Source organism: Miniopterus natalensis, chromosome 5 (assembly GCF_054644295.1).
Source record: "Miniopterus natalensis isolate mMinNat1 chromosome 5, mMinNat1.hap1, whole genome shotgun sequence".
Lineage (NCBI taxonomy): Eukaryota > Metazoa > Chordata > Mammalia > Chiroptera > Miniopteridae > Miniopterus > Miniopterus natalensis.
In genome coordinates, this window is record NC_142085.1 from 42,866,364 (window position 1) to 42,886,439 (window position 20,076).

Below are 20,076 nucleotides of genomic sequence, written 5' to 3' on the forward strand. Positions count from 1 at the left end.
GACTTCATACTGATGTCTCTAACTCTACTCCATACCACATTGATCATTCTAGCATACTCCTCTTGCTTACATATAACCTTCACTTCAACAAAGTGTCATATAATTGGAATCATACAATATGTATTTTCAGCTTATCTACTTCTACCATTGACCATCTGTATACTTAATGAGTCCTAGTATAATGGTTTCAGAATTAAGAGTGCTATGTATACTTTCTTTTGTCGTTATAATAGACTTCACCTATCCAAAGTTAGTTAGGTAAGCACCTTACTTCCCCATCTCTTTCAGTGAAGTTCTTTGATAACATTTGAAATACAGTTAGATTCTTTTGCCATATTTTGCATTCCATCCTGGGCTCCCCAAACCTCCTAAATATATATTTTTTTCATTTCCATACCTTAGGATTCCATCTGTACTGCAAAGTTCTATAGGTTTTGACAAACTCATGGTGTCATGTATCCACCATTATGGTATCATACAGAATAGTTTCACTGCCCTAAAAAAATCAACTGCTTCACTTAGCTCTCTCCTGAGCACCTGACAGCTCCTGACCTATTTACCATCTTTTCTTTCAAGATTGTCATAATTATAGCCTTTCCAATCTAGTTTTTTTTACTTAGCAATATGCATATGGCTTAATAGCTCATTCCTTTTTATTGCTGAATAATATTCTATTGGATGAATGTACCACAGTTTATTAGTTCACCTAGTAAAGGACATCTTGTACTTACCTATAGCAGTTGTCTTAGTCCTGGCTGTGCTTAAGTCACCTGGAGAGTTTTTACACACTAGTGCTGGAGGCCTACCTCGGGCCAATTATATTAGAGTCTCTGCATGTGAGCCCCAAGCATTAGTACTTTTTAGATGTTTGAGATAATTGTACACCTGGGGTTAAGAACCTCTGCTACAGAGTTTGAAGGGTTGTGTTTTTATTAAATTTCAAAATTTAGATTTTTTAAAAATAATCTTCACCCAAGGACATGCCCATTGATTGAGAGGGGGAGGAAGAAAAGAGAGAGAGAGACAGAGACACACAGGCATCTATTGGTTGCCTCCCTTATGTGCCCTAATCAGGGGTTGACCCCAAAACCTAATTATGTACCCTGACCAGGAATGGAACCCGTGAACTTTGGGTGTAAGGGATGACACTCCAACCAACTGAGCCATGCTGGCCAGGGCTGGACTTTTTTGACTAACGTTGCTGAATTGATTTTTTTTTTTAATGCATAAAAAAACACATTACATAAAGCATACCATTTATTCATTTTTAAGTGTACAGTTCAGTAGTGTTAAGTATGTTCATATTGGTGTTAAGTAGATCTCCAGAACTTTTTTATATTGCAAAAGTAAAACTATAACAAAACAACTCCCTTTTCCCCCACCCTCCACTTCCAACCCCTGGTTAACCAGCATTCTATTTTTTGTTTCTATGACTTTGCCTACTTTTTATACCTCACATAAGTGGAATCATCATATTTACTCTTTTGTGTGACTAGCTTATTTAACTTAGCCAAATGTCCATGTTGAAGCATGTGACAGGATTTCCTTCCTTTTTAATGGTGACTAATACTCCATTGTATGTATATACCACATTTTGTTTATTCATCCTTTGTTGATGGACATTTGAGTTGCTTCCACCTCTAGCCTATTGTGAGTAGTGCTGCTGTGATCATGGGCATGCAAATATCTCTTCAAGAGCCTCCTTTCAATTCTTTTGTGTATATACCCAGAAGTGGGATAGTTGGACCATTCTGTAGTTCTTTTTTAACTTTTTGAGGAACTTCCAGACTCTTTCATTGAGGTTGCACCATTTTACAGTCCCATCAGTAATGCAAAAATGTTCCAATTTCTCCACATCCTTACAAACACTTTGTTTTTTTTATAGTAGCCATTCCAGTGAGTGTGGGGTGATAGCTCATTATGGTTTTGATTTGCATTTCTCTGATGATTAGTGATGTTGAGTATATTTTTATATGCTTATTGGTTATTTGTATATCATTTTTGGAGAAATATCTATTCAAGTCCTTTGTTCACTTTTTAATAGGATTTGATTTTTTGTTGTTGAGTTGTAGGAATCTATATATATTTTGGATATTAACCTCTTATCAGATATATGATTTTTAAGTATTTTCTCCCATTCTGTACATTGCCTTTTCTCTCTGTTGATTCTGTCCTCTGATGCACCAAAGTTAAATTTGATGTAGTTCCATTTGTCTATTTTGTTTTTGTTGCCTGTACTTTGATGTTATATCCAAAAAATCATTGCCAAGTCCAGTGTCTTGAAATTTTTCCCCTTTGTTTTCTTCTAGGAGCTTTATATTTTTGAGTTTTACATTTAGGTCTTCAATCCATTTTGAATTAATTTTTTATATGGTGTAAGATAAGAGCGCAACTTTATTCTTTTGCATATGGATATCCAGTTTTCCCAGCACCATTTATTGAAAAGACTGTCCTTTTTCCATTGTGTGGTCTTGGTATCCTTGTTGAACATCATTTGACCATATATGTAAGGGTTTATTTCTGAGCTTTCTACTTTATTGCATTACGTATATGTCTATCTTTATGCCAGTACCACACTGTTTTGATTACTGTAGCTTTAAGTATGAGACTTCCAACTTTGCTCTTTTTCAAAACTGTTTTGGCTCTTTAAGGTCCCTTGAGATTACAGTTGAAGGATAAATTTTTCTATCTCTGCAAAAATTGCCATTGTGATTTTGATAGGATTATATTGAATCTGTAGATTGCTTTGGTTAGTTGTACATCTTAACATTATTAAGTCTTCTAATCCATGAACTTGGGATCTTTCCGTATATTGTGTCTGCTTTAATTTCTCTTTAGCAGCATTTTATAGGATCCAGTGTATGAGTCTTTCATTCTTGGTTAGGTTTATTCCTAAGATTTTATTCTCTCTTTTGCTATTGTAAATGTAATTTTTTTTTCTTAATTTTCTTTTTAGATTGATATTTTTGTGTTTTGCTTTTTGTGTTCTGCAATTTTGCTGAATTTGTTTATTCTAATAGTTTTTTTGTGTGGAATCTTTAGAATTTTCTACATAGAAGATCATGTCATCTGCAATAAGATGACTTTATTCTTTCCAATTTGGATGTATTTTATTTCTTGCCTAAATACTGTGAATTTTTTAAGAAAAAATGAAAATTATATTTTTTAAAAAAGGAATTTGTGGTGCAGATTCATGTAGGCCAAGATGAGAATTTTGAGGAATTTACCCTTTGAAGGCAAAGGGAAACCATTGGAGGGTTTTAAAGTGGGGGAAGACGATCAAGTATTAGCTTTAAAAACAAAACAAAAAAAAACATCCTATGATGGAGAGAGTAAGAGTGGATGCCCAAGACTAGTAGATTGCTACAGAGTGGTTTGATTTGGGCTAGGAGGAGGGCAAATGGTAAGAGTAGAGACAGAGAAAAGTGAAATGGGATTTGGTACTATATTTGGAGTTAGCAGTGACAGAATCAAATGGTGGTTTGCACATATGGCTGAGAACAAGGCAGGAGAGCATTTTTAAGGCCAATTCGTTTCTGGCTTGAGCACAACTAATTGGACTGAGATTACACAGTGTGGTTTAGAGATTTTTGTATGCAGAGTTTGAGGTGCTTGCGAAACAGCTGGTCAGAGATGCTGCAAAGCAAATTGTGTGTGAATCTGGGCATGGAAATAATACAGTGGATCAGTAAATAAGTTGACTCCACTTTGGGGGCAATCCAGGACCTAATCTAATATTTGCTGCATAGTACATGTTCAGTTACTGTTTGTGTAATGATTTCTTACAAAAATTCAACTCATTGTAGTACATTTAATTATCTGTAGTGTAAGAACTAATATTTTCTTTTTAGTATTATGTAAGTGGCATTTTATGGAAAGAAAGCCATTATTTCTTAATCAAACTGACTGTGTCATTTTTTTTTTTTTTTAAATATATCTTTATTGATTTCAGAGAGAGGAAAGGAGAGGGAGAGAGAGAGACAGAAACATCAATGATGAGAGAGTCATTGATCGGCTGCAGCCCGCAACCCGGACATGTGCCCTGACCGGGAATCAAACCCCGATCGCCTGGATCCTAGGTCGACGCTCAACCGCTGAGCCATGCCCAGCCGGGCTGTGTCATTTGTTTATATTGCCATTTTATGTCATCCAGCTCTCTTTAAAGGCTTGAATGTAGTAAATTCTGCTTTTTCCCCCCCAAATCCATAAATATAGAGAAAATTGATTAAAAGGTTACACACAAGTAAAATTCAAGATATTTTTATTTTTCTGGGATGGCAGTGGGAAAAGCAGGGAACGGAATAAAATTTGATGTGACTAGCTACTGAAGGATAAAAATCATAGTACTTTTTTCATAGGCCTGGCAAACTTTAAAAGAGGTGGTCTTTGATGTGATATTATAACTATAAGGAAAAACATGTTCTGGATTGGAGAGAAGTAGAGAAGAAAAGGGAGAAAGGAAAGCAGTGAAAGAAATAGACAGAGGGGATGGAGGGGAGTGAGTTTTGAATAGATCCTCAATCGAGTATTAGAATGTATCCTACTTTTGATCCATTTGAATCATGAACTTCAGAATACGTAATTTTTTCCTTTTAAAGCTAATGCTACTTCATAGCTCTTCAGTGCTATAAAATGTCATTCTAATTAGTAGACACAGTAGTCAAATGAGGTTTTTTCCCCTCCTCTCACCACTGTTAAAGCTGGAAGTCGGAAGATTCCATTATTCTGGCCCTGGTTCTGTCATTAACTGACTTTATGAACCTAGGAAGTCACTTACCTTCTGTGAGCCTCAGTTTACTCATCTGCCAAATGATGAAGCTGGACAAAATGATCCATAAAATTCCTTCTGCTCTGATATTGTATATTTCTTTGAAATCAGTTTTGCCCTAAGTATGGCAGTGGTTTCCCATGTTTAAAAAAATAAAACACAACTGTGTTTTTGAAATGTATAATATTAACATTTATTCTCCTAAATATCAAGTTAACACAGAAATTATTTTGCACAATTTGTCATTCTAACTTACTGCTATTTGAGATTTTAGGGGCTGAGATTCTCCTATTAAGATTGTCATCAGTTTTGTTAAATACTTGCCACCTATAAATAATTTTTTTGCATGATCTTCAGAGTTTGTTGATTATGAATTTTTGTGGGAGTATTTTAAATAATTCCCAGACTTTGTATCATTAGAGTTTCCTTTTGAGAGAATTATTGTATTAGGAAACTAAAGCTGTTAAGTCTATGACTTATTTATAGCCAGAATAACTTTATTTTAACTTTACTTTTCTTAAAGTTTTTATTTAAAATCTTTACACATTTTGCTTTGACATTGAATTGACTGTAAAAGGATATTTGCAGTATAATTGACCTAATGGGATCATGTGATACTAAAGAAAGAAAAGTAATGCCCTGTATATGTGAGACATAGAGTCAGAGGTACCAGAAAGTTACTACATTTATAAACTTTATCTGTCTTCAGTCTTTATACTTTTTGGTTTAGTTTAATGTAAAGATTAGAGAGTAGCAGGTACAAAGGTCTCTCAAGAAAAGAGTAAAATTTGGGATCCTGTGTTTAATTGCTTATATGGTCATGGTTTAATATTGAGGAGCATTGATCATACTATCTTATAGACACTAGAAGGTAGCAAGGATACTTAAAGAAGGGAAGAACATCTCTCGTTCTTCATCTTCTAGTGTGCAAATTATGTACTAGACATATCTTCCAGTCTGTTCATAAGTAATGAAATTGTGTATTTTATTTAAAGGGCATTTAAATTTTATTACTAAAAGTCTTTCAAAGGTTTCAAGCTGGCCATCACCAAGTAAATTTTTCAACATGGTTTTCATCCTGCTAAGGAAAACTTTAGGGAAAAATTTAAATTTGCACTTGTTAAAATTTAAATTCTTCTTCACAAATAGAAAAAAAAAGGAATTCTTACTTTTAGTGGATCAGACGAGCACTAGGAAATTAAAATATTTGAAAAGAATAAAAATGTATTATGCCTAAGTGGTACTTAGGCAAATGTTGAGGTTTATTGATTTAAAAATAACAGCACAAATCTATAGGAGTTTTAGCAGACTCTCCCCACCTTTTTATTTATTTTTTGTATATTTTAATTTGTTCTGAAACGCCTATTAAAGCAAGATAAGACTTTTATCATTAGTGTTGCAACACAAATTTAGTTGAGTCTCATTTTCTAGAATATCCAAACGTTCTTTTGTGATTGTCTATATAAGTATGTAATTCCCTAGCACTGCAAATTTCTAAGGATGCTAATCCCTGGTATTCAGGAATAAATGCTGTGGGGGGTAAATTAGTATAATTTTAATAACATTGACTGTTAGAATTTAATGTGAAATTATTTTTATCATCAGAAAGTTAATTCACCTCATTCTAAATGATATGCTCAGGAGCAAAAATATTTAATGCAATTTTAAAAAGTTAGCTATATAATTTTATTTTACTTATAAGGTCAAGTATTTTGTGATAGCTGACTAACAGTAATAAATCATTGCTAAGAAGGGGTGGGGTAGTTTCTGTGCTTTTAAAAAATATATTCTTTATAAATATTTATTGCAAATGAATTATCACCAAATGTTAATAATCTGTTATGTCTTGTTTTTTAAAGTGAATGAATTTTTAGCTTTTGAGGGTCCCATCTTGTTGGATATGAGAATTAAACATCTAATCAAAACAAATCAGTTAAGTCAAGCAACTGCTCTAGCAAAGCTGTGTTCTGACCATCCAGAGATTGGTACAAAAGGTAGTTTTAAGCAAACTTACCTTGTCTGTCTTTGTACATCGTCACCAAATGAAAAGTTAATCGAAGAGGTGAGTATGATTTCTTTTGTTAGTAATTATTTTTTAAAGTGAAGAAACTTTTAGAGTTTTTTGACTTCCCTTTCTCTTAGATAGTAAGGGAGGGACCATTGTTGTCAATCTTATATTTGGTATGCTCTTGGACAGTGATTCTAAACAACTTTCAGAATTACATGTAAAGTGATTCCACCTAGCTTCTGTTTTAAATAATTTGGATCTTTTAACTGCTTTGGCTAAATTATGGGAAAGATGGTGGTGACCTAACAATTTAGTAGGATGTTTGTATTTGTCAGCATTTGGGGCTTACTTTGTTTTACCTTACTTCAAGGTACTTGCAGATCTTTTTAACTGGCTAATTTAAGTAACTATAGAATTGATATGATTTCCTCCTAGGAGTACTTTCTCTGTTTTTAATGTGTATAAAAAACATTTAATATTTTTAATGTTTAAAAAGTATCTCATTCTCATGAAAACTGGATATTTATATCTCTTTCTAATTATATGTAAAGATAAGTTTTATATTTTCATATTTAATGTAAAACTTTATTTTCTTTGTGAGACATGATTGTTTTTTGTTTTTTGGTTTTTACTTCTAGTTTGACATAAAACATGGCATTCATGTATTTTTTATGTTTTATATTACAGAATTCTGAGAGTAGAATCATGGTCCAAATGGGAATTTTGCATTTTGGATGACTCATAATTCCAAAATGAAGTTGGAGACAGTTGTAGGAGAATTAAATGTTGACCAAGAAACAGGGAATAGGTATTGAAAGAATATGTATTTAGATAAAGAAAACTATATGTTAGGCAGTATTGTGTGAGAATATAACGTGTACAAGTGTCTTATATCTTTAATATAAGTATCCTTCAACTTCAGAACAAGAGAGAGGAGCACAAAGGGATTATGGGACAAACTTGAAGATATATAACTGGAAAAGTTGAGATGCAAGACAGAGAGGACATTTAACAGTGTGCATGATCACCCAAGTATACAGAGATTATAATCAGAGTCCAGAAAGAGGATAGCCTCAGACAGAAAGCTGAATACCCATATGAGGTTAGAGGCTGTAATTATAATGGTGAGTAGAAAGTGAAGAGGGAGATGGTAGGCTTGACCAAGATTAGAAATAAACCTGTTGTGTATGGGAAGGATAATGAGGATACTGGGAAGAGTGAATCTGGTGATTTCTAGGCTGGATGGAGTAGCACAAAGGGTTCTAGCTTAGGAAATTATATTAGTTTGAACATTGGCTCCTCTGTAGATTTTTTTTGCTATTTCTCTTTTATCTCAGGTAATTGGTTTTTTAATCAGTATATAGCAGAGCAAAATAGAAAGTTGAAGTTTCCATATTCAAAGTAACTGTGGAGACAGGTTAATGGGTAGATGTATAAAGTTTCTGAGATAGTCTTTGATATGTGTGTAAGACTTCTTTTTAAAATTCGTAGTTATTGTGCTGCTACGTCTTAGATGTTTTTCAGTTCCACTAAAGCTTTTATTATCAATTCAGCCCCTGCCCTTAAGTCAGTCTGTCCATCTGTCCATTCTTCCTGTAGCAATTTTTATTTAGTGAATGATGTGTGTTAAGCACGGGAGGGTGGGGTTGGGGGTGAGGGGAGATTTAAAGGTGAGTGAGGCGTAGGCCTTGCCCTAAAGAGGCACCCTGTCTAGTAGGAAGCTATCTAAACATAGAGTTGTTGGGTTAGCTTTGAAGTCCTACTTGAAGTTGAAGACTATGAATTTGTAATCTCCAGGAAAAACATCTGTATTTTTAGCTGTTTTGAATAATCGAAAGATTATGTAATACGGCACCTAAATTAAATTCCCTTTTGGTTTAATTATCCAGAGTTGAGGAGCAGCAGCTCAGCCTGCTCTGGGAGAGCCTAAGGAAAATTCTCTATTTGGACCCTGGGTAGTTCTGATGTCATATGAAATTATTTTATTATATTTCCTTCTTGTGTTAAGCAGGAAGAATTAAGACATTCCATGTTCTTAAACAGAATTCACTAAAGTCTCTGTACCCTACCTCAAAAACAAAACTAGATCACATAGTACAGGACAGAATATGTGAAGTCTACACATTTTCTTGTTAAAAGTCCCTTTTTGCTTAGAGATTGTTTGATGATTATTTTATATTCTGTTACAAAAAGAAAAATTTTCTTTGTTTTATGTGTAGTAAATTGTCTTATTTTTTCTGCCCCAAGTAAAGGTAGTCACTTTGGAACAGTTGCCCAAAGACATTGCCCCGTCAGAATAGGTGTGCTTGGTGTCTCACATGACCCACTTCATTCACTTACTTTATCTGTCTGGTTCTTGTAAGCGTCTGAGTTTTCACCCATTCCTTAAAGTGTGGTGGGAATAGATACTGGAAAGAATCAACCATACCTTGGATCTGTGGTGCTTCTGCAGAAATCCTTATCCAAGTGAGCCAGTAGGATTGGCTGTTTTCTAGAACCCTTTCAACATGATAGAATTATCAGCTAGCCCTGGCAGAGGAGTTGCTACTCAGGGAAATTAGTGTCTGTCTGGCTTCTCTGGAAGGAATGAGCTTTGGCCTGCATTCTTGGTGTAGGTATAAAAACAAAGTTAGCAGTGTTTATTTTAGATTCAGTATTTCTATTGGTTTTGTCGTTAAAACAAACATAGAAATCTGAATAGTAAAATCCTCTATCTTGTCTTTTTCTAGCCATCATTTCCTTACTTAATACTCCCCCAAGTAGTCATTAAGTTTGAAATTTGATATATAAACTTTCTGACATTTTTCTGTGTGTATATGTATATATATTATATACTTTATGCACTTAAAACATACATACACACATCCTGGGTGCTAATCACTCTTCACCTCTTATTATGGACATCTTTCCATATCATTTCTTATAGATCAACCTCATTTTTCTCATGGCTGCATAATTTCATATTGTGGATTTGTAATATCTTTAAGCCACTGGGGGACATTTAAACTGTTGGCTTGTACATACATCCTTTTGTTCTTGTTGGGGTTGTACTGGTAGGATAAATTTCTAGAAGTGATACATTGCTGGATCAAAGAATCTACACATGTTAAATTAATACACAGAGCCATACTGTCATCCAAGAAAGATTATGCCAATTTATGCTCCCATGAATAGTATGTGAAATTTCTTCTTTTCTAATACTAGAGGTTATCCATCTTTTAAATCTGTGCTAGCCTGAGAGTTAAAAAACAATAGGAGCTCATTATTTGATTTTACATTTTCTTAGTATGACAGGTTTTACCATTTAACTTCTTTTCTGGATGGAAAGCAATTTTATTTTGATAAGCAAACACTGTCCTTGAAATGTAATTAGAGCCAGTACATTTTAAAAATATACTTGATGAAACTATATAATCAAGTGTTCTGTATTTTTTGAATAGCTGGCATAAATAGCAACTTTTATAAAACACAAAAGTTGTTCACATTTTTGAGTTTTTTGCTGTACAAAGGGATTTAGCATAGTATATCTTTAACAAACAGATCAACCTAATTGACTTTAAGTATTTTATTCAGAGTTCTCAATTTTCTGGTTTAAATTTTTGCTCACTTTTCAAAGCAATAGAGAATACTTATCTGTAATATATACATAGTCCCTGTATAAGTAATATATTGATAATCCCTACCTTATGCTGCCTTGGATTTCAAAAATAATTCTTAGTTATTGATGGCTATATTTGACATGTATTTCACTTTTACAGTGTCTGTTCAACCATTCATTTAAGTATGGTTTCATTTTCCCTGCCATTCTCTTTAGTGTCATATTTTTCAAGAGGGCCATGTAGTGGCAAATGAGGGATTTAATAAAGCCTATCAAGTGTACAGTATAAATTTTCATAGTATACGTATAACAAGTGAGGTTTTTCTTTATTATTGAGTATAGCAAATATTTCAGTTGGTATATTGAATATATAAGAATAAATATATAGAGGCTATCTTACATATATATAAATATATTTTAAATTATTAAATGTAAGCTAATGTAGGTAATATTATTGGGAAAATAAATTTCTGTATACATAATGTACACATTTTGTATCATTTGAGCATTTAACAAGAATTACTTAGGTTTTAGAAGAACAAAAAAGAAATAATCAGAATCAAAATTAATCAGACTTTCCAAGATATGCAAATTTTTGTTAAACTTGAACATGTAAAAATCAGTGTTTAGCAATAAAGGGCTTCAGTGTGCTTGTGCCTGTGGAATTCTGGCAAGTGCACAGACTTTGAAACTAGGCCTGGGTTAAAATCTTGACTCTTCCACTAATTAAGCATGTGCCTTCGAGTAAGTAATTTTACCTCTCTGAACCTTATCTCTAAAAGAAGTAGTTGTATCTACCAGGCAAGCTATTGTGCTGGCTAGCAATGCTATTTCTGAAGAAGCTGACACTAATAAATGAATAGTAGCTGCTATTGTTTTTATTAACATCTTATGAAAAAGTAAAAAACAAAAACAAAATTCATGGATTGAATTCCTAACATTTGTCTCCATGGGTATGCCAGGGTAATTGTTTAAAGTTAATACAGCTTTTAATAAAAGATGCTGTGATAAGATGGAAAGAGAGTTGGTCTTTGATGTCAGTCAGATATAAGTTGATTTGTGGTTCTAACACTTAACTAACCGTGGTAACTTGGGCAAGTTAGGTAATTTCTTTGAACCTCACATTCATTATATATGAAATGTTAATGATAATACCAACCTAGTGGGAAAATTGTGATCAAATGTAATATATATATAATGTCTGATAATGCATTTAATATTACAGTATTTGAAAGTATTTACTGTATAAATATATATTGTTTGGCCCTGTTTTTTATTTGTTTAAATGGGGTAACTTTTTAAGAAAGAGGCAGACAGAGCAGCAGTGAAAAGAACACTGCACCAAGGAGTTTCAAGACTTAGGTGTTAGTCTTAACTCTGCCATCAACTTCATACTTACTTTAAGAAATTACTGTCTTTAAACACAGACTCTGAGTTGTTCTCTAGCCCAATTTAATGTATAAAGTAGAACCTCTGAATCTATCCCCATGCAACCTTTATCCTTATTATCAAAGATCAATCTCAGGATACCCTCATCTCCAGACACTTGTTCAGTCCTAAACACATTACATATACACGCACACTTAAAAGTTGATGGGGGAGAGGTAGAAGATCAACAAGGAGGGGCATGGTTACCTCTGTGGTACATGGGTGCTAATGGTCTGTATTGGTCTTCAATTCTTTTTGCCATTTGTCAGTTGCGCCATGTTGGAATTAGTCTTTCTATTCTGTGGAACACCAGTGATTTGCAATTGTATACTATTTGTTACATCCTTGTCTTAGAGCAAATGCTTGTGGAAATTATAGGTAAATTTTGTTTGTTTTATGTAGTAAATCATTGTAATGAGGTAGTAAATTTTAATTTTTTAAGAAGCAATAGATGTAAGTGCATAATTAAATGAAGCAAGTTGCCATCATCTAGGTTATACCTTTGCATGCATGACTGTTGACAAGCTTTGAGATGGAACGATTGTATATGAAAAGAAAAATACTGGAGATTTATAGAAAACTGAGGTGAGCTTAATTTAAACGTGTTATAGCTATATAAAATGTTTCATATTATACTTTAATATTCCCCTCAAATGAATAGACACTTTATTTGTTAGTCTATATCCAGTAGACCTTTCTGTGTCTTTCTGTTAATTCTAACGCTTTTTAAATTATTGGATAAAGGGGGGGAAATACAAGTACCACAGTTTTTTCAGTATCATAGATGTGATTTAATGGATAGAGGGTGCTTATAATTAGCATTAGTTATTTACAGAGAAATGCATGCTTGTAAAGTTGTTGAAAATAGTTGGTTCTCTGGCTTGAAGAAAGATTATTTCTTTAAAGTCTAGCTTAGTAATGACAAATTATGAATTGATAGTGCTTGAGTTAATGAGGTTTTACTGGTGGAAATGATCTATAAATATCTCATGAAAATTTGCAAGTATATTACTATAGTCTTAATATAAAACCATTTTATAGCATGTTTCTATATCCTTTTTCTGTAGATTTCAGAAGTTGATTGCAAAGATGCTCTGGAAATGATCTGTAACTTAGAATCTGAGGGTGATGAAAAAAGTGCTCTTGTTTTATGTACTGCATTTTTGTCTCGTCAGCTCCAGCAAGGAGAAATGTACTGTGCTTGGTGAGTTGATTTTCTTTTGTAAAGAAAAGTTTGTCAAATAAGAATGCAAGATAGATTGTAAGAATTCAGATAGCTTAAGAATGTTTTCAAATATCTTTTTAAGTCTTGTCAAGGTAAACTTATTTTCAGATATTATATGCTGTTTAAACTGATTATCAAGTAGTTCATATTATAACTTCAAAAACGTTTTGTATTAAGGACCACACAACTCCTTAATATACTGATAATGATCGCATAATTATCAGTATTGGTCAGGAAATTTTTAATGTTGGAAAATGAAAGAAAAGCTTATTTTGTCTTACGCTACAATAAAAAATTTATCAGAATTTTTTACAGTCTATGATTGAATGTGTCTTATTTTTTTCCTCTTCATATTGCACACTTTTAGCTCTATGAAACTAGCTGTTAGTCATTTATGTATGGAAATATAGTGGGGGGGTTTTCTGTAAGAGATCATTCTACTTCACTGACTTCTTCAATGCATATTTCTTTATTTATGGTACATTTCCAAGTGGGCGTAGCCTGTTATATTTAGTCCTTTGGGGGAGGATACAGCTAAAAGAGATGTTGACTTCAGTTAACTCAAAACACTTTAAGACCAGCTGTCTTAAATTGGTGCTAAAACTGACCATTTATCTGATTAGTCAACAGCATTATTAATCTTAATTGTTGTTGGGTGTTACGGAAACAAAAAAGAAAATTGAGTTTTCAGTAGTCTGACATTTAAGAATGTTTACCAAGTGACACTTGGCATACAAATGAGTATAGAACAGGCAAGCTAAATAAATGGTTGTGTAATCAAAGAATAGTAAAGTGCATAATTAAAAAGGTTTTCTGAGCAGTTGAGCTTTGTTATGAAGGGAAAATTGTACATGCAATATACAGAAAATTAATATAAAAGGCAGGTATAAAGATTATGAAGACAGGATAAATAACATGTATTTATTGAGAACAAGTGGATTTCCTATATAAAAGTATCGTTGATGACTAAGAAGTTACTGTATTATATTGGTTTTAAAAATCATCTAAGAGTATATATATGAGAATTGAAAGCAGTCTTATAAGACCTAAAGGAGAAGGAGAAGTTTATGTTTGGAGACACTGTTTAAGACAAGCAGTTGAGAATGGATTGGGAGCTGAATGGTGAGGGCAGAGTTGGGGGGGAATGAAGTGGCAGTATAGGAAGTTGAGTTGAGACAGGCAAATCAACTAGAAAGCCAGTAAATAGTCCAGCTGGGAGGCTGTGTAGGCTTCGTTATAGATGTAGGATGTAGTGAAAGAAACATAAGGTAACAGTCTTGAGGATAGTAAGCAGCAGAGGCTAATAAGGGTCAGTGATAATGATACATTAAGTTAGAAAGATCGCTAACTGTAAAGAATGTTAATCATCTTTTTCATATATTAAGTTTCAGGTTTCAGAAGAGATCAAAGTGGAGAAGTCTTATAAAGAACTAGAGAGGTGAAAGTGGTAAAGACTGGAGAGACAGATTTTGAAGTCCTCAATATATAGTTTAAAATCCAGAAATGAGCAAGTTATTCCAGTGGGTGGTGAAAAGATCAGAGTTCCTAGGAGTGGAAACTGAGGAAATGCTAATAGGAAAGCCTGTATTGAGGACAATACTTGGTGAAAGAAGATTTTTATGGAAGTTAACCATGGAGGACAGAAGAGAATTAGGATGATAGGTAAAAGGGAGAAAAATTCACCCCTTCAGTAAGATGATTTTCTACGAAAAATACATTGTAATTGCATTTGAATACATTTCAAAGTTCATTTTTAAAAATTTCTATTACTGTTTCACTGCTGTGACACAGGTTGTTACTTTTGGGTTCTGTGTCGTCATTGATTCTTAACATTTAGCTGATAATAAGCTATTTGAAAATTTTAATTTAATTGACCAATTAAATGGATCAATTTTAAATTTAAGTTAAAAAAAATTAAATGCTTTTTAAAAACCGTTTTACCATCAGTGCATTTTATATATACACACACATTTTGTGTTTTCTTATTACTTAAAGTTCAGATGTGGCTCAAAGTTGCAATTTGTGTAAATTGTTTAAATGTCAGATACTTTTCTAGTAAAAGCAGTGCTTTTCTCTCTGAGATTGAAAGATATTAATAAAATGGTGAATTATACTCTGATTTTATTTAGTCTCTAGAAATCGAGATTTAAAAAAAATTTTTTTTTTTTTGCTTTTAAACTTAATTATACATGTAGAATTCAAATCTAAAACCAGTTTTAATTTTCAAATGTCATGACTGCACTGACATAATCCATGTTTATTACATTCCTGCTCCAACTTATTTTTTTATATATTTTTAGGGAACTCACTCTCTTTTGGAGTAAATTACAGCAGAGAGTAGAACCATCCGTACATGTGTACCTGGAAAGATGTCGTCAACTTTCTTTATTAACCAAGACGGTATATCACATTTTCTTCCTGATTAAAGTTATTAATTCAGAGGTAAGAAAAATCAAGGTATTATTTCTTAATTTAAAATACATAAATTATCTTTAATAAAAGACTTTATTATTTTGGCACCTTTTCCACTGACTTTTATTTAGTGCTTTGGACGTCAATTTTTTCATTATTCCTTTAAGGCATTTGATGCTGAGAAACTTAAAAATGCAGATGAGAGCCAGAGGCTAGCTCTTAGCCTGTGGAAAAGTAATACAATTTAATATTTAATACACTTAATAATTTACCATTGTATAATTTTTACTCATAGGCGTCATACTATTTTGATAATTTGCCTCTATAGAAATGTAGAGAGTGTAAAGAGAAATATAGAGTTAGCTTCCTTTGCCAGCCATCTGGCAGATCACACTATCTAAAAATCCTTCTTGTACACAACACCCAGAAATACTTGATGAAATAAGACAATTTTTTTAAATGTATAGTAGCTGAGATTGCAAGAATTAGGGAGACCCCCAGGCTCAAAAGGAAGAGGAACCTAAAAACTGGAGCAGAGAGCTTGAGCTGATGCTGGACCCCTCCTTCCTGGTGGAGATTGGGATATGTTACTACTTGCAATAAGGGGTTTGAGTTTTAATACTTACATAGGGACAGGAGATAGCTAGATCTTGGCTCTCTCAAGTTGGAGAGTTAGAGCTGAGCTCTATGTCTCCCTCCCCTCCTCCACCAACCTGTGAAGTATAATTTCATTGAAAATAGATTAGAAAAATATTACTCTCTAACACAGATGGATGATAGGGAACCTTCTGCATGTCCAACTGCTCTGTGAGTGAGAACAAAATGTTTCCTCTAAGAAGTTATAACCATTGGTCTGCCCCCACACAGATTTGGGGTCTAAACTTACCTTACCTGTATAGTCCAGGATAACAGGGTAAGGATGAAGTGAGTCTGGGTTGGTAATACCTGGCATTCCTGGCAGAAGCAATTGCAAACCTAGAGAGATAAACCCTTAGCACAGGATTCTCAGATAAAGCCCTGCTTATGATGAGGTCACAATCAAGATTTTTCAAAACATGAAACAGTCTGCCAAGGGAATTTTAGCAGAGAGAAAAAAACAATAGGATTAAACATGCAAGAATAAAAACTATAAACTACATAAATTTAAAGACAAATTATCACAGTTTATAAAACAGGCCCAGCCGGGCGTGGCTCAGCATTGACCTAGGATCCAGGCGATCGGGGTTCTATTCCCAGCCAGGGCACATGCCCAGGTTGCAGGCTGCAGCCGATCAATGACTCTCATCATTGATGTCTCTCTCTCTCTCTCTCTCTCTTTCTCTCCCTCTCCATTCCTCTCTCTGAAATCAATAAAGACATTTAAAATAAATAAATAAATAAATAAATAAATAAAGTGGATAACCAACCACTTAGAGGACTTTAAAAAAAAAAGACAATTTATAAAAACAGGCTGGCCAACATGGCTCAATGATTGAGCATCAACCTATGAACCAGGAGGTCACAGTTCAATTCCCAGTCAGGGCATTTTCGGGTTGTGGGCTCCATCTTGGGGGGGAGCAGGGCGGGGGTGGTGCAGGAGGCAGCTAGTCAATGACTCATCACTGATATTTCTATCTCTCTCTCCCTCTCTCTGAAATCAATAAAAACATTTTTTTAAAGATTTATAAAACATGAAGCAATCTGGCATGAATGAATTTCAGTAGGTAGAATAGTAGAATTATTTCCCTAATACTTGATAATAAATACAATTATAGATAAATCTATAATATACATGTTTAAAGACATAAAATAAGGAATGAAAGCATGAGAAAGATACTATCAAAATGACCAAGCAGATTTTGAGTCAAAGAACTTTTAGAAATAAAAAAACATAGTCATTGAAATGAAAACACTTAACAGATGAATTAAACAGAGTAGATACAACTGAAGAGGGAAGTGATAAGCAGAGGTTGCATATGTGTTTCCATTTATTTATTAACTGTATCAGAATCCAAAAACTAATTTATTTTCTTTATAAAACTAATTTATTTTCTTGTGATAACCCTTGTAGGAATGCAGTTGGTTTCCATTTTAAATATTCACAGAAGACACTTTCCAAACATGTTACCATGCATAGCATGGAATGCCAAACAGTTTTTAGGAACCCTTAAAAACTGGGATGCAGCGTGACAAGAAGTATTTTTAAATTAATGTATACTTTTGTTTTTTGAAAGGAGGAACCAAAAGACACTCTCCTCTCCTTTTTAAAGTACCTTTTAAAATCTGTAGTCAGTATATCTTACATGTATCTTCATTTTTTTTCCCTCCTGAAATAATTTCATTTTGAGGAGTAAAGAGCAGGAATGAGTTCTGCTTTCCTGTTTTTCTGTATCATCCTTGTTAACTCATCCTGATTTTTCATTTTATATATCATAGTTCTACCGTTAAAAAAATAAACTTAGAACAATAGGTTTCTTAGGAAATTACTGTGCAGTTTAAAAATAGAGGTTGTGCTGCTGCTCTTATCTAACTTAAAGAGCATCATGGTTAAATAGAAGGAACTTAGAACTAGAAGTCAGACAAATTGGGTATAAATCTTGACTTGCTATTGACCACCTGGTGACTTTAACCACTTTGGATTTCACTTCTTAATCAGGATAATCTAGAAGGTTAGGTAGAAAATACTTTCCTCCCTCAGCTTTACACCACTCTCACAAGGACACTGTGTTGAAGAAACAAAAGGAACTTGAGCAAAAGCTACACATTATGGTAGCTGTGAGGCAGTCATGGCTATTAAAATTAAGTAAAATGTAAAATTCTTTCTTCAATCACAGTAGCCTCATTTTAGATGCGCAATAGCTCCTGTGGCTAGTTAGTACCATGTTGAACAGCACAGATAAAAAACATTTCCATCATCTCAGTTCTGTTGAGTAGTGCTTTTCTAGAGACTTTGTCAAACGTAAAGCACATGAGGAAGAAGTTAAAAGCATGAGTAGCCCAGCAGGGTTGGTCAGTTGATTGGAGCATCGACCTGTACATCAAAAGGTTGTGGGTTCGATTCCCAGTCAGGGCACATTACCTGGGTTTTGGGTTTGATCTCTGGTCAGGGCATGTGTGAAAGGCAACCAATTCATTTTTTTCTCTCTCCTTCCCTCCCTCCCCCCCCCCAAAAAATCAATAGTGCATATCCTCTGATGAGGATTTTTTTAAAAAGTATGAATAGCTTTGTTTTCAGAACTATGGATGAAGAACAAAATACATATTTCTTATTATGTTACAATAACACAAATTAGTATCAAGACAAATGAGAGAATGGCATATTTGGGGACCTGCAGTTACTTCAGTTTGCCTAGAATTGTAGGCTGTTTGGATAGAGGAAAAGGTAAAAGATGAAGCTAGATGATATGACACATGGGTTAGATTGTGAAGGCCCTTTTGTATTCCATGCTTAGTTATATTTAATTCTGAAATTAACCATTTAAGAATTTTGAAGCAGGATAAAACAAAATACTGTGGAGGGTTAGGGGAGGCTAATGGGAGATATTTGGGGAACTGCTATTAGCATGTAAGCCCTGAGTAGCTTTAGGTCAAGGATACTAGCTAGCCAGAGGAAAGGGGAAAAACAAAGGGATATCAAAGATAAAACCTTGCATTTTTTTTAGAAGTTTTCCTGGTACTATACTAGTGCCAGGAAGGGGCATTTATCTCTATTCCTCCTTTGAATTGGTATCACTTAGCTTTCTGTTTCTGTGGTTCATAAATTTAAGCTCCTGCTATCAGTACTTTTATTAAATGAGGTTATTAAGTAAATTTTTATGGACTAATTGTTTAATTACATGTACTTATGGGAAATTGTGATTTCAAACTCAACTTTAAAAACACTTCTTATATAACCAGTTTATTATATGAATATTACTTATAAACTTAATTTTTAATTACACAAACTCGAAAACTCAGAAGAATAAAAATTTTGTAGTTTATTGTTTTGTTGGTGTTATTTGTTAAGGTTTCAATTTATTTATAACATAAAGATTTTTGTTGTTTTTTTGTTAATCCTCACCCGAGGATACTTTTTCCATTGATTTTTAGAGAGAGTGGAAGGGAGGGAGAGAGGGGGGCCGAGAGAAAAACATCCAATATAAGAGAGACACATCGATTGGTTGCCTCCTGCACACACCCCAAACAGGGCTGGGGATCGAACCTGCAACCCAGGTATGTGCCCTTGACCAGGAATCAAACCTGCGACCCTTTGGTGTTCGGGCAGCGCTCCAACCACTGGGCAACACCAGGCAGGGAACATAAAGAGTTTTTTTTTTAAATATATCTTTATTGATTTCAGAGAGAGGAAGGGAGAGGGGAAAGGGAGAGATAGAAACATCAATGATGAGAGATTTGTCATTGATCAACTGCCTCCTGCACGCCCCCAGTGGGAATCGAGCCTGAAACCCAGGCCCTGACAGGGAATGGAACCGCAATCTCCTGAATCCTAGGTCAATGCTCAGCTGCTGATCCACGCCCAGCCAGGCCATAAAGATGTTTTTAAAGCAAATTTACTCAAAGCTATTTGCCCTTAATGAGTTGAAATGAACCCTTGAATCCAGTAGCAAACTGAATTAGAAATGTCAGTTGAGTTTCTCTCCGAAGTAATTTGAGTTGCA

The 20,076-nt window shown here is 33.9% G+C and overlaps 1 protein-coding gene across 4 annotated transcripts in view; it reads left to right on the top strand.

Moving 5' to 3' along the window:
• The window catches only part of ZNF292 (zinc finger protein 292), a 74,506-nt gene that overhangs the window by 43,768 nt on the left and 10,662 nt on the right, over positions 1 to 20,076 (top strand). For 3 of the 4 annotated variants that reach the window (XM_016207310.2, XM_087817492.1, XM_016207311.2), the window contains 3 exons: positions 6,628 to 6,830; positions 12,870 to 13,006; positions 15,328 to 15,469. In XM_016207310.2, coding sequence (XP_016062796.2) covers positions 6,628 to 6,830; positions 12,870 to 13,006; positions 15,328 to 15,469 — 482 coding nt within the window. Of the gene's footprint in view, positions 1 to 6,627; positions 6,831 to 6,851; positions 12,388 to 12,869; positions 13,007 to 15,327; positions 15,470 to 20,076 lie in introns of those variants that run through there. The other variant, XM_016207312.2, reaches the window with a different exon arrangement.